Source organism: Coffea arabica, chromosome 3e, assembly GCF_036785885.1.
Source record: "Coffea arabica cultivar ET-39 chromosome 3e, Coffea Arabica ET-39 HiFi, whole genome shotgun sequence".
Classification (NCBI taxonomy): domain Eukaryota; kingdom Viridiplantae; phylum Streptophyta; class Magnoliopsida; order Gentianales; family Rubiaceae; genus Coffea; species Coffea arabica.
In genome coordinates, this window is record NC_092315.1 from 1023988 (window position 1) to 1039620 (window position 15633).

At 35.4% G+C, this 15633-nt stretch overlaps 2 protein-coding genes across 3 annotated transcripts; one reads left to right on the forward strand and one right to left on the reverse strand.

The window, feature by feature from the left end:
- Positions 1-285: 285 nt before the first annotated feature.
- LOC113737082 (uncharacterized) lies at positions 286-1801 on the forward strand. Of its 2 annotated transcripts, XM_027264332.2 has the most exons (3): positions 286-419; positions 555-639; positions 715-1801. In XM_027264332.2, the coding sequence occupies exons 1-3, from the start codon at positions 402-404 to the stop codon at positions 1572-1574; spliced, it is 963 nt and encodes a 320-aa protein (XP_027120133.1). In that variant the 5' UTR covers positions 286-401; the 3' UTR covers positions 1575-1801. The 2 variants fall into 2 exon arrangements, with proteins under 2 accessions (XP_027120133.1, XP_027120132.2); XM_027264331.2 differs by lacking the exon at positions 286-419 and having other exon boundaries at positions 427-639.
- Positions 1802-2481: 680 nt separating this feature from the next.
- Positions 2482-14217, reverse strand: LOC113738070 (uncharacterized). Its single transcript, XM_027265233.2, has 14 exons — positions 13903-14217; positions 10426-10530; positions 9501-9650; positions 9274-9389; positions 8657-8811; positions 7507-7595; positions 6824-7370; positions 5846-5950; positions 5188-5351; positions 5008-5087; positions 4639-4750; positions 3582-3656; positions 3336-3492; positions 2482-2973 (listed from the first exon to the last, which is right to left on the reverse strand). The coding sequence occupies exons 2-13, from the start codon at positions 10513-10515 to the stop codon at positions 3355-3357; spliced, it is 1821 nt and encodes a 606-aa protein (XP_027121034.1). The 5' UTR covers positions 10516-10530; positions 13903-14217; the 3' UTR covers positions 2482-2973; positions 3336-3354.
- Between the last annotated feature and the right edge of the window lie 1416 nt (positions 14218-15633).

Consider the following 15633-nt stretch of genomic DNA (forward strand, 5'->3'; position numbering starts at 1 on the left):
TTCCCAGTGTCGGCTTTGGATATACAAAGCTAGCTGCAGACGCAACACCACCACCTAGCAATGACCATCCACATTTACCCTAAAAGCAAATTCCCTTTGGCCTCTGGCTCAACATTCAAGGGTCCAAACAAATCACCCGCTCCATTCCTGAGGACCCAGCCCCACCTACCCTTTATCTTTCTCCCCTCTTTAGAAATATGAGATTGACATGTTAAAGCTGTTCAAGCAAGCAGCAAAACTATCCCCATCCCCTTAAAAGAGAGATTCTTTGCATTGTCCCACACATTTCTAACTTTTAAATATTCCCTCTTCGTGCCATGGATTGATTCTCCACATATAGAACGCTTACACCCTGTCCATCTCATACAACCCACTGCTTTTCGTTTCTTTCTTCTTCGGTGATGGTTCCAGAATTGGAGGTATACCAGAAAATCACCAAGCTACACATGCAAACATGCGAATTATATTCTGGTTTAATGTTCAGCGGTACAGATTCTAGGCATCTCAATACTTTCTTCTTACTAGCTCTCTTCTTGTTTTTTGGCGAAATGCAGAAACCTCGAGTCACTGAGATACAGGTCCGGATGGACTGCAATGGATGCGTACAGAAGATCAAGAAAGCTCTTCTTGGTATCAGTGGTAAGTGATCTGCATTAGTCTTTTATCGTTTGTCCCTTCAATCATTTTTAAAAATGGTTTACTGCATTTTTGCAGGTGTATATGAGCTCTACATTGACTTCCCTCAGCAAAAGATAACTATAATTGGGTGTGCTGATCCTGAGAAAATAGTCAAAGCCATAAAAAAGACAAGAAAGACTGCCATCATTTGTTCCCACACAGAACCACCTGATCCACAAGCTCAGCCATCAGACCCAGATAACCAAGGAGAGGCACCGCCCCAGGAGTCCGCCAACCCTCCTCAACAAGAGTCTGCTACCCCTCCTCCATCAGAAGGCCCACCAACTGAAGAGGCATCACCAGCAGAGGCACCAAAAGATCCACCGCCACCAGCAGAAAGTCCAAAACCAGATGCTGCAGAGGCTCCAGCGAGCAAGCCAGTTCAATCCTCAGGACCAAAAGATGTTGAAGAGGTTCATGTAATTTACCACCATCCACCAGACTTTGGCTATAGATACGGGTACAATCCCAGCATGAGTAGTCCAAATATGGGGCAAGGATACATTAGTGGGTACTGGCATTCTTATCCCACCGGTCCAGTATTTAGGCCCGAGCCACCGGCACCGGCACTGGCACCTGCACCTGCACCTGCACCCGCACCCACTTACGTAACTCATAGCTACAACACACACAGGGCATCACCTTACGTCACTGGATACGAGTATATAAGGCCTCCACCACAATATACACATTCTACAAGGCCAGAGAGCTATCAGCAACCACAGTACAGTGTGCACTATAGCAGGCCGGCTGAGAGCTATCCACTGCCACCACAGTACACACATTATAGCAGGCCAGAGCGCTACAGGGAGGACTATCATTACGGTAACAATGGAAATGGAAATATTACTTCAGTTTTCAGTGATGAAAATCCAAATGCGTGTAGAATAGCCTAGAAGGCTACACGCAAAGCAGACTCGTTCTATGTGAGAGACGTAACTCATCAATGGAGCACAATTAGTCTAGAAAACTACGCACTGCCCATAATAAAACTTCTAAGATGAGCATGTGTGGGAATATTGAAGGAAATCAGATTCTTAGCTTGTAAGAGCAGGAAGCATATATCCCATATTCCACTTTTGACAGACGTCTAATACAAAGAACCAGCATTTATTCCTGTGAAGTTATCAATCTATATTGGTTTCCATATCCTTTAGTTTTGGGATAAATTTCTATTTCAGTTATCATGCAATCTAAATATTATCTTGGCTTGAAAATCTGTCAAAAAGGAAGAAATCAAGCTCAAAAGTCATATTAGGTCACAGCCCATAGATCACTGATGAACCAAACCAAACATGAAGTATGAAACCATCATAATTGATCAGCACTACAACCGATTTTCTATCCTTTAAACGGCAAATCATGAAAGTTAACAATTTCTGCGTTGTGCCTGACAATCATACACGGGAAAGAAAAAGCACAGAAATAGTACCTAAGAAGCCTTTCAAATGTCAAGGAAAATCAGGTCCTACTACCCTTTTCCAGCAGTAGATTCTAGCTTTGAAAACAACTCAAAACACTCCAAAGCCATTATTTTAGGCTCTCTTTTTCCTGATTTACTAATTTATTGTCTTAATTGCTAATTTGCAATTGATTATTTAAAAAAGTTAAATAATCAATTGCAATAGCTACTTTCATTTATTTTTGGAGGAAACACCATGCTCATTATTTACAGACGAATTCTCCTCCCTGCATTTAGAAAAGCTGCTACATATCTAAAACTTTTCATTTAGCTTAAACAAGAAAAGAAAATCAACAAAGATCCACATAAGAAAGACAATTAGCAAAGGCATACATTAAAAATAAGTGCAATATAGCAAAACTTGCATTTCAGAAGTTAAACAAATTAAACATATATATCATCGTGGGGCATCTAGAAATAAGACCAATAAAAAAGAACTAACTCAACTACAAACCCTTTGTCGTGAATTTACAAATTCATTGTCAAAAAAAAAAAAAGAAGGGAAAAAAGAGAGTATTTTGCCTCGTCAGCGAAATAGTTGTATAGTTGGACAAAATTGTCAGGCTGTAGCATGGGTACACAAAATCGGTCCAAACTGTGCAATACCTCCATAAAGATCTGCACACTTGCCAAAAGATGCTCGGAAGTCAAACATACGTAACCTAGCAGAGAAGTGCAGGACCTTGGAAATTCTGAACTTCAAGGAAGATGTTATGAATATGCTGTTAAAACTCAAATTAGATGCCACCAAGACTGCAAATCAGCATCATAGGACCAGAACTCGAGAAATTGGCTTGGAGAGCCTCACAGAGGCAGATAAATAATTGAAAGTCCTGCAAGATTTAACATATCAGAGTATCAGTTCCTAGCTTTAAAAAGGTAGATAAGCTAGCAAAACAGTTTCTTAGTGAACCTAGAACTCATCTATCTATCATACTATGCCAATCATAAACATGTTAATGCACTATCAGTTGTACCAATGTGCACAAGAATAACAAAGCATTTGTCAACCAATAACAAACCATATCAACTACCATAGAAAAGGATTTCCATTCCCAGATACAGCCCCATAGATTAATCGATGCAACATCATTAAAGCATGACATATTCTGGATAGAACACCTCCATTCCCAATTCATTTAGCACTGTAACATACTAAACTTGGTACTGCTAAACCATAGCTTGATAACCTTACCTCTACTTTTGAAAGACACTTATTCATCGCTATCACTATCTATTTGGGAATCTTCATCTACACCATAAAGAACTTCATCTACATCGTCATCTTCACTTTCATCCAATTCCTCATCATGTATTAAAGTAGGTTCATTGCTTTTGGTAGCCTTGTCAATCTGTTAAGACAGTATCTAGGAAAAATGAACTACTATTTACACATATAATAGAAAGAAAACTAGTTTAAGGAACTTTTGAAGGACAAAACCTGTGCCATCACAAGTTGCAAACGGCCAGATAATTGCAATAATGACGGCATAGCTGTTTCTTTGGATTTGCACAGCTGAAATAAAAAAAAAGCCTAGGAGTTACATATTAGAAACAATTAAATCATAAAAAACATATGCATATCACGATACGAAGCATTTAGATTGATCCCAGGTGCAACAAAATGCATATGATTCACGCATGAGCATATAATCATTCACTGCTAATGTTCACTCAAGACTCCATGTGAAAACCAATCAAATTTCAACTTCCCAAAAAACCAAAAAAGACTTGAGGGTTAAATTCGCCGAAGTGTAAATGAAACAAGAAAAATTTCCATCACTTAAGGCACAACTTTTGCAGTCATAGAACAATTAGATAATCAAACTCATCAGCACTAGTGTTTCTTATCATTGTGTTAACTAATCATTGATCCAAAGATGTATTATTACAGCTAATATGCGCAAAGATACCATTAATATCCATGTGCATTGCCTGGGAGACTTGTCTGTGAACGGCCCATCATTCTGTCACACAATGCTACCAAAACACATGCATATTGCCCAGCAGCACAATTTTATGGAACAACAAAGTTGTCTCCAAGGAGAAGGAAGAACTACTAATAATCAATGAAGATAATTAAGTAGCTGATGATAGCTTGAAGATAGGTAAAAGATATTCAAGGATATTGGAGACTTGAAGTGTGCCTGTGAGGTTACTAGATTCTCTTCAGAATCCACATTCCAATGCATAGTGCATACAACATCCAGAAAGCAAAATTTACAAGCCTTCAATTATCAAAATGACCACCTATTCTTCTCTAGAATAATCATTCATTGCACTTGGTTTTTCAGTTAAAAAAAAAAAACCACTTCTTCAACCTAGGATGCTCAACAATGATGTAGAACATGAGAGGGGAAAAAATTAACAGAACTACATATAGATGGATTCTTTCAGCAACTACATCATATTTAACCAAAATCAATCATAAAAGAGGGGAAAATCCAAAAGAATGCCCTTTAGGGGAAAAAAACTAAATAAAGAAACATTTATCCAACCTTGTACAAAGACTCAAGAAGTTGAGTCTTTGGCTCCTGAGATACCACGTACTTAATGTGACTCAACAATATACAGTGTATCCATGGAAGCACGTATCTTCCAAAGCATGATCTGTTTGAAGAAAAATCAACACTAATTAAATGTAAATCATATGATATGATACTAAACAGTGACGAAGAAACATGATCACATTTCAAAGAGTCATTCTCCATGCCAAATCACAGTTTTCTTTTTAATAAAACTGATAACTTGCACCATGGCGAGAGTTCCATACCATTAGACTAATAGCATATTGTGAATTGACAGTAGTATCACATTTATTCTGACAAAAATCATTTAAAACTGGACATTAGGAAAAAGAAGCTGACCGGGATTGCCACGCAGCCACCAAGACTTTGAGCAAGTCGTACGCTTCACTAGCTCCAAGAGATACAACGTTTGCTTTCATCTGGGGTATTTCTTCTGTCATCAGTAATCCATTTATTTGCAAAAAGCAACTTGGAAAACAAAAGGGGTTACTTCTCTTCCTCCACAGAGGACGAACATACCTTCCTTGGTGGTGTGCTCACTGCAAGATTTATATCCTTTAAGATGCCAGAATCACTCATGGAGCTAGATGTGAGGCCATCTCTATCGTTAAGGATCCCTAAGGATCTCAGTCGATCCTCCATGGAGAATGTAGCTTGGTCAACATTCAATTTACACAAAGCATCTGCAAAACCCCACAATAATGTTTAAGGGCCAAAACATGCCATCCTATCTTTGCAACCCAGCAACCGAGTGAGGGAAAAAAGACATGATATCAAAACTTGAGCTAAAAATTCCAGATATCAACCAGTTTAACTGGAATGCTATTAGAATAATTCAGTACTAATTATAATGTTAAGAAAGAAACGCTGGGTAACATATGGAGGATATTCCTTACTAAAGGTCTAAAGAAAGAAAGCAAAAGTTGTTGCACGAAGTCAATTGCAGACCATGAATGTTATGGACAATTAAATTTTCAGTACTTGCAGCCGTACACCCAAAACAAAAAAAACAGACACGAGAGAGAAAACCCAACACAGTAGAGTGAATATAAAGTCCTTTAGCGATTGATTACTAAAAGCCAACCAAGCAGAAGAGGTCTGCTCCCCAGACACCTAGACAGAAGTTAAAAGACAGAACCCATATACATCAATTCTCAAGTAGAATCGATCAACATACCTCTACTCACCACAGGCTTAACTCTGTCATTCTTATCAACCAGGTGAAATATCTTAGGCATTGGAAGTAAGGCATCTTCAGCACTTGCACGATCCAAAGCAGTAACTGTTTATCATCAGAAGAATGATAATCAATGCAAAGGAAACATCTATACATATAGATATCTGCAAAGAACAAAGAAGTTAGAATAAATGATATACTGGAGAATCCATGCTTGCCTCATATTCTCTCAAAATAATAACAAATTGATAGTCTACAATTATTTCAACAAATCATGAGGTCACAGGGGTAAAATGATAATCTTGGGAGCTAATTACTAATTTCAACCAACTTAATGGTCTTTATGCCCATCCAAACAACAAAAATAATTCTATTACCAATCAGATAATGAGATGTAATAATTGTTAATAATCAAAACTGATGATAAACCAATTAGGCCAGTCATGCAGAACAGTCAAAGAAATAGCCAATAATGCCAAAAGCATTCAGCTAAGCATCATGTTTTACATGTACACAAATTGTGTTTGAATCAGTGGCAATATATTGAATGTTTTGATGCCTTTTGAATTATGAGGCATGAAAAAGTAATCATGTATGGTGGCAACTGAATGTGCAGGAAGCACCCACACAGAAGACGACACCCAAAGAAAATAAAAAATGAAGCATCCAACGCAATATAACTTGCACGAACCATGTAGTCAACCAAGTCATCTAGCAATTTCATAAAAAATCAGATAATCAGTTGATAGATCATGAATGAAAAGCAGATTCACAGACCATTCATTTAGCAGATTCTGATTTAATTAGACATGAAGTAAAAACATAATTTCACATTTCGTGACATTTAGGGATGTTTATATTCCTAGTAATCTCAAACAACTGAAACTAGCTTGGGATCACTGTCAACAAAAGCAAATAATGAAAATCCAAGATGCTCACAGCAATTTTCTGCACCTATATAGAGAATAACCACCTTACTTTGATTGTGATTGTCTGTTGCTTTCTTAGATTTGTGTGATTGACTGATTGGTAGAAGAAATCCATCAAGTGAACTGCTTAACTTTACATCTGTCCCAGGTTGCACCAAAATTTTTTCAAACAAAGGCTTCACTAATGAACCATATGCGATAAAAACATGACCAAAGCCAGGTTTGGCAACACTTTGTAGCTTTGCAGCAAATATATTAGGCAGTGCTCCCTTGTGCTTCTTTGGTAACGTGTCATCATAAGACATGCAGATTTTTGTGGGCTTCAAATTATTCAATTCCTTTATACTATTCCCATACCAGAAGTAACATACACCCATTTCTGAAATGGCCAAAATACACAGGCCTGCATCATCTGAATCGCTAGTAGCAATGGACCTGCATTCCAAAAAGATAGCAGGATGGTCCATTGAGAGAAAACAGCATGCTGCTTGCTTTTTACCCCCGTCTATCCTCCAAATTGCAACATATCGTTCACCCACAGCAGAAGAAAGGACATATTTTCCATCATCAGAAAAGACCATACAACGGACAGCCCCCTGTTAAGAAGCAATGGGAGAATACTGTGCATTAATTGACACAATACCATACAAATGCACAAACTATTTCCATTAAAGAAAACAAAAGAATAAAGAAAATTTCAGAAAAACAAAAGTAAGTTGCATAACAACTCACAGGATGGCCTGAAAATTTCTGTAGCTTTTTGTGATCTGAAGAACTAAAAATCTTCAACTGTGCTGCAGCAGTAGCTAATATCTTCCCATCTGAATCATTGAACAAAAAGTCGAAAACAGTGATTAGCTCAAAGAAACAAATTCAAAAGGCAAAACTCACATTTGCAACATTCCTATAGACACTTGAGCTAATGAAAGGGAAACACAGATTATTGAATTCATGAAAACAGGAATCAACCAAGCCAAGTATGACAAGATCATCTGGAACTTCTAAAAAAAAGTCATTCAGGGTAAACCATCCAATCAACTATAATGGCTATAATGGCTATAATACTACTCGTGCTCCTCAGAGGGACATTTTTAAGGATTGGAGCCCATCGTAAACACACCCTAAAATCATTTTCACATTTTTTGACACTCTTTTAATGTTGCTAATTTAATGAAATCCTTAGAAATAAGCTGAATAAAATCCATAGAGTGGACATAGAAGCTGTGCAGAAAACCCATTACACCGATGAACTAACTACAAATGAGGCCTTCATTACACGACTTGCCATTGAATATACTTAAATAAAGTTGCTTCGCTACCTTCTTCGTTACCTTCATTTAGTAAACTAATGTAACTTGGTACTTTGTCACTAGAAAACTTGTTTCCAGACAAGAATTACTTTTGACAAACAGGAGATGTTACAGCGAGAAATTGCAAAAATATCACCCCCAAGTTTTAGCGAGAGAGATCATTATAGGAAGCTTAAACTGCTATTTGACGATCAATCAAAATAACCAATCATCCTTATGAAGACACTGGATGTTTTCATAACACCAAACTTAATCTAAATTGCTTTAAAGAAGACCTTATGTTGGATTCTCAACCAAAAAGAAGCACCTTTAGGAATCCTACCAAAGCGCACACAGCTGAAATCATCTCCAGGATTTAGACTTATATGACATCAATGAAAGTATATTATACCATTGTTTGAATTTGGATCCAAAACAACGAATTTTTGACATTATAACTTGCTTGAAAGGACTAGATCTAACAATACCAGTAAAACTATCCTAAATTCTCCAGATCCACCAACTTAAGCAGGATTTTCATAAGGCAAAGGAAATATCTACATTACTTATTGAAATCATATAAACATTCAAACCTGATGACATAGAGATTGATGATATTGACTTTGTAGAAGCTCTGAACTTGTTTGACAAATTGCCTGACATGGAGTCAAGTTCACAAACCATTCCATCAGCACCAGCAGTGCAAATGCATGAACCATGTGGCGCAAATGAAATTGCACTGACTCCTCTGCACATATATAATTCAAAAGAGAAGCTTAGGATACTTAATCATGCAATCTATCTTATGTAGTCTATCTTATGTAGTTCACTTATTTTGTACAGTTTTGAATCATAATAATTGGGATAAGAGAAACTTGCTTCTGGTTTACTTATGTTATTCCAAGAAATCAGCGAAATCCTACATGCATTAATTGGACTTGAAGGCAACATACATTATTTTGCACTAGATTCCTAACTGTGAAAATCTACAAACAATCATTTCATTTACATACCCATAATCTATTTGAGGCCAAGCAATAACTGAATAATCAATCAGTTATAAACAGAACACCATAAAAACTCTGGACAATTTTACGTAGAAATAATTTCCATATGAAAGTAAGTACATCAACAGAAAGCCTCATGTGAAAAATGAAATAAGGCAAGGAAAAACAAATACATCAGAAATATCACATAACCAGCAACTTACCCAGGATGACAATCATTGACTCTCCATTTTAACTGGCCAGCAGCTACATCTAATGCCAATACATCACCACTGCCTGTTCCTAGCACCAATAACGAAGTACCAAGTTTCCTTTTCTTCTGAAAACCAGATGAAGAAACAGACAAACATGTAACAATTCACCAAATTCGCGCATTGAAACTATACAATCAAAACAAACTACGTCTTCAATTGTTTGACAAAAAATTTACCTTCTTGTCCAAGGACAACCACGCCATACACTTATAGTCCACAGAAAGGTGACCACCACTTTCTGGCTTACTAAAAAACTCATTTCTTGTTTCACTTGAGATGATATCTGCAAACTCAGTTTGCACCTGACCCTTCACTGTGTCCCATATCTAACAGCAAGCACAAAAAGAAACCTCACGAATCATCATTAATCCCAATGGAAAACATAAGTTAATACACTGTTGCAATTGGTAAAACTACATCATTCAGACTCTTTTGTCTCCTATGACTTTCAGCACTAAGTGTTCGTTTGGGGAGCTACAGTCAATCGAGACTTTTCAGGATGGAGCAGTTAGAATATCAAGCGTGATACAAGCTGGAATATGAGCTATAGCAATTGGCAAAATACTGTCTAAACACTCCACCAAAAATTGCTTTAACGTATTAATTCATCCCTATATAAGCAGCATCTCCAGTTTTCAAAGTACATTACATACTGTCTCAAATTGGCAATGGCACTGAAAACCATCTACAAGGAAGAAGGATGCACCGACATATGAATAATGACAAGGCTGCAGGACCATGTATGAGGGACAAATTTTAAGCTAAAACTTTGCTAATGTTGGGTTTGTTTGGATTGTGAATTATTAGAGATATTTTTACTTTAGCACTTTTTGTGATGTGATGTATGTGAGATAAAAAGGTGCGTTGGAAATTGTAATGATGATGTAAGCAAATATATTTTGGCAAATAAACCGCAATCCAAACAAACCCGTTGTTTTCCTAATCAAATTCTATTTATAACCTGAGAAAAATATTCTTCCAGCTTCCAAGAATGACACTTTATGTTAGTTTCAGCAAGAATAAAGTGAAGAGCAAATAGACATAAAAAAGAAAGGAAAGGAAAAAAAAAAAGAAAAAGAGGCAGAGATAAGCCAAGGGTACCTTAATTCGGCCATCACCAGTAGTAATAGCAAAGAAGTCCAAAGAAGGACTAAATGAAGTCAATATATCTCTTATATTGGATGACTTCATGTCCAAAAATTTCACCTAAAAAAAGAAACAAAAATTGTAGGACAATCAAGTCAGGAAAGGAACGCAATTGAAAGATATCATCCTTACCTTTAGCATTAAAAATAATTCTCAACACAAAAAAGACTACAAAACAAATACTATCGAATAGAACAGATCCAATAAAATCTAAAATCGAGCAATCATCTAAGATCAGCAGCAGCAGGATTCATTCCGAACAAAAATTTAACCACGGAAACCTGATCAATTTATGCTAGCAGCAAGCAGACATCTAAGATCAGCTCGCGAGCGGCTCGATTCGTTTGCAGCTCTATTTAGAGGTGTGCATTGAATTCGAATTCGGTAATTCGGAAGTTTGAATTCACAATTTTTCTAAATTCTGGTATAGGAATTACCGACCGATTTCGATTTCAAATTCACCAGTTCCGATTTTGATTTCAATTCCGAATTCAATTCGAAATTCGGTAAATTCCAAATTTCTTTTTTTTTCTTTTTTGTTAGATGTATTGTTATATAATATAAAATTTATATTACATATATTACAAAAATTATTATTATATATAAATATATTATTATTATATATAAATATATTATTAAAATATTATTATGTACATAAATATATATTAATTAATATACATATTATAAAACGAAATTGAAATAAAAAATATTATTATTATTCCGATTTCAAAAATTCCATTACCAAATTCGAATAATTCGAAATCGAAAATTCCGATTTCAGTGCCGAATGCCGAATTCCGAATTACCGATTTCAAAAATTCTGAATTCAATTCGAATTCAGTCGGTAAGTCGAAATTTTTCAATTTTGCACACCCCTAGGAGATATGGTTCAAATTACAATAGTACCCTCCAACAGTTAGAAACTATTCTAGCCTCCTTTTATCCCTAAAGGGCTTAGTGGACATTTAACACTTAGACAGACAAAAAATGCCCATGAATAGTAGAGCACTATTTGCCAAAGCAATCAAAACTCAAGGACTTAATTGACATTCGCCACAATTTCAACACAAATTTTTTATAGTCCCTCAGTTTCCTTCGAACATGTGGCACAATGTGGTGCAAAGTCTTGTGTTTTTATATATATGTAAGATATATATATATTATAACAATTTAATATATGTGAGTGTGAGGTAAAAGGTTATTAAAAAAATGCGTTTACAAGACATGACAAAAAAAATTTCAAAAATTTAGCAAACGGTTTGAATTAGCTGCTTTTTTGGATATTTTTGAAATATTTTTTTTCGAAAAATCAGCAAATGGTCTGGATTAGCTGTTTTTTTAAGTGTTTTTGAAATATTTTACTATAATAATAAATATTTAAAAAATTTACTATAGATTTGTTTTATGATTTTTGAAATATATTTTAAAATATTTTAATTTTTAAAATATTTTTAAAAATTAACACTACCACCCATCGCCACCACTCACCATCTCCATCACCTCCTCTCTCCTCCTTCTCATCCTCCCTTTCTTTCCTTCCATCAGTCTCGTTTCTCGCCGCTCTATTTTCCCCTTAATTTGGTCTCGACCAAATTGAGAGGGAAAGGCAGGGAATTGTGAGAAAGAGGAGTAGAGGAAGAGGGGAGGAGTGGAGAAAGAGTGAGGGGGAGGAGGATGGAGACGATGATGGCATTGGTCAGCAAGGATGGCGGTAGTGATAAGGGGTGGTGATGATAAATGGAAAAGAATATGATGTAAAATTTATTTTTAAAATTTTTCTTATATTTTTTAATTGTTTTTGATATATTATATAAATAAGATATTTTTAAATTTATTTTTGTTTGTATACTTAGGGGTGCAAACGAGCCGAGCCCAGTCGAACATTGAACTTATCGAGTCAGACTCGACTATTGTACACTCGAGCTCGAGAAAATTGAGCTCGAGTTTGACTCGATAAGGCTCGATCTACTCAACTCGACAAGAGCTCGAAATGGCTCGAATTCAGCTCAAAATTTTCTATCACTAAACATAACCAGCTTTATTTAACCTGACTCCAATAGCACATTTTAAGCTATTCAATGCCTTGCACACTTGAATTTAACAATTCCAAACATGAATCAAAAGTAACAACAAACAAGTTCTTCATTGTCCAATAATACATGCACGAAATCAGAAACAAATGTCCACAACTCCACATACATAATTGTTTAGACAATTTTTCGATTCAAATGTCCAACACCTCAAACAAACTCAAAAACAAGGAACAAATAGTTTGAAATCACTCTAGATTAAGTCCTCCAGCAACCAATAGCCTCGAGTCTTGGATACTTTCGCCCACAGCCATGCACTAAGTATCAATAGAAACAAAAACAAGACATTTGACTTCAAGCAAAATAGTCTAACATAGCTAACTCAAGATAATCAATCCCAATTTGAAGCAAAATAGACTAACATAATCAACTCAAGATAACCGATGTCATTTTCTACATAAATGGAAAGATTATAAATATGCCACAAGCTAAAAGCTGAATACATAGATTACCTAAAAAAATGTAAAGCCTCAAGGTATAGGTAATAAGTGTGGATTTGATGATATCTCTAATTCGGGCATCAGTTGTCACCATTTAACATTTTGCTTCTTAGTTGAGTTTTGCGTATTTACTCTTACCCTTGACTAAATATCATCAAACTCATTCCATTAGTGCACAAATCTGTCATATCTTTAACATTCATACTTTCTCCTATCACCAACAGCCGAAAAGGCCATGCAAATATTTCAAGTTCTTCTTGAGTACTACAATTAGACGGATTAAATAAAAAATTGATTAAGTTCACTAAGCACATAATTTTTAAACGCAATCCAGCTTGCATTTTCTAACAGGACAAGCTAAAAATTATCCCAGAATGAGAAAATAAAAAGTGAACAATCAAAAACTACAAACCAAAAGTATTTCAATCAAACAGAAGGTATATTCCATGAAAATGTATGTAAGAAGTTAAAAAAAGAAACCCAACATTCTTACCAATCTTCAAAAAACCGTCCCTAACAATAATAACAGATCCAAATTCAAAAAAAAAAGAAAATAAGGAGAAAAAAGTACATTGACAAAAACGCTTGTTCCAATCAATAATCAGTACAATCTTAATTCACCGAATACCTGAGAAGAGAGAATTTTTTTTTTCGGCTAATTGATTGAAATTGGGGACGGAAATGGGAAGGAAGAGGCGCTCTAATTCTAACGAGAGCTCCGTTGCCATTAACAGGAAAGAGGAAATTAATAGTAATAATTTTACATCTAAACATTCTACAACAGGAAAGAGGTGAAGAAGTCCATCTGGCTTTAATGACAGGAAACAATCACTTATTCTACCACCAAGCATCATTATACAGCAACAAAAACAGAAAATAAGGGAAGAAGAGTGATGGATAACCTGTTCGCGAGGCCCTCCACCAATGGAGCTGATGAAATGTCTACCGTAGCTGCTTCTAACGTTGGCCAACAAACTGGGACTCGAAGAGAAACGGCTCTTCAATTGAAGGGCGGCAGTGGTGGTGGCAGAAGTGGCTGACTGGTGAGTGGTGAAGACAGTGGTAGCAGCGGCTAGGGTTTGCTTTTGATTTGCGGAAAGAAGAATGCCGACGCGGAACAGCCGAGTGGGAAGAAGAAAGAGGTGTGTTTGTGTCCACTGTCCGCTGTCTTGGTCCTTCCTTCAGTCCTTGGAGAAATTGTATCTAGTTTCTAGTTTAGTAATTAGTTAAATAAGTACGGGTATTTATATAATTTCTCACGTAGCGAGCTCACGAGTCTTCGTACAAATGGCTCGAACTCGGCTCGTGTTATAAACGAGCTGCTCGGGCTCGATATTAACCGAGCTCGAGTTGAACGTTGACTCGCTCGCGAGTAGTTCGATTCATTTGCACCCCTAATATACTATTGTGACGTTGTATTTAAAAAATTAGTTTTTGAAAGATAGGCCAATTCAAACGTAAAATTAGTTTTTGAAAGATAGATAAATTCAAATGGAGCAAGTTCGTAATTTTTTTTTTTTGTAAATCACTAATTGGTATTATTTAGTTTTAGTTCTAGGAAATATTCAAATTTTGTTAACCTTTTCTTTTTTAATTTTAAAAAACACAATTGGATGACATTGCCAACATAGTATACAAAGCTGGAAGCCATAAGATGCAAACTACATAAACATTCTAGGAATCTAAAAGTTATATATCTACCTCTATCTACCTATTATATAAGAAGAAAGTGGAGTTACTATAGCAACTCCAATTATTGTCAAGTGGATTCCTCTCATTTTGACACGTGGCCCATTCCTTTTCTTTTCTTTATTTTGCTTTGTTTTTTCTTTTGTTCACTTTATTTCCTTTCTCCTTTTTTATTAAAGATAATTAAACAAATCCTCATGTAGACTGCAGGTTTGTTATTTAATTTCCACTTTGTACTCCGTTTTTTTCCCCTATCATCCTAATTAATCATTTATTCTATTTTTTCTCTATTGGATTAGTTGATGCATTTTCTTTCATTTTTGTCCATAATTAACTAAATGAATGATTTCATTATCGGAGATCAAGAATGGATTTGATATTTCCTTTCTTCCATAGTCCAATAATTATGATTCATGATCTTCTACTTTTAATGTTTCTTTTTGGTATATATTATTTGATATTTTTTTTCTCATTTTTTGCGTCTTGATCTGCAACATTTGCTTATTGCTTTTCTCATCTATTTCTTTTTCATGTGACTTTCTTTTCTGCCCAAAATAGGTATGTGATGCTGTGAATATTTTTCCTCAAATCTAAAGAAACATTTTTTTTTTGTTTTTTATATTTTATTTATTCTGAAAATACTTTTTGATCTTTTTATTTTTGGAAAATGCTGACAACAAGACGGGTGGTGATTACATGAAGAATTTTTAGGCTAACAATGAAAGAATTGTAACTACTTTTCCCTCATAAAATAAATAACACCATTATGCAGATTCATTCTAATTCTAATTTTTTATTTATTAAAATTGTTATTTCATAATAGGGTGATAGTACTACAGTACAGGAGAAAAAATCTAATAAATGAAAATCCAAGGTAAACGATGATCAGGAAGAAAAAAATGATGCCTATTAAATTAAAAATTAACCAGAATCTCTTAATTTAT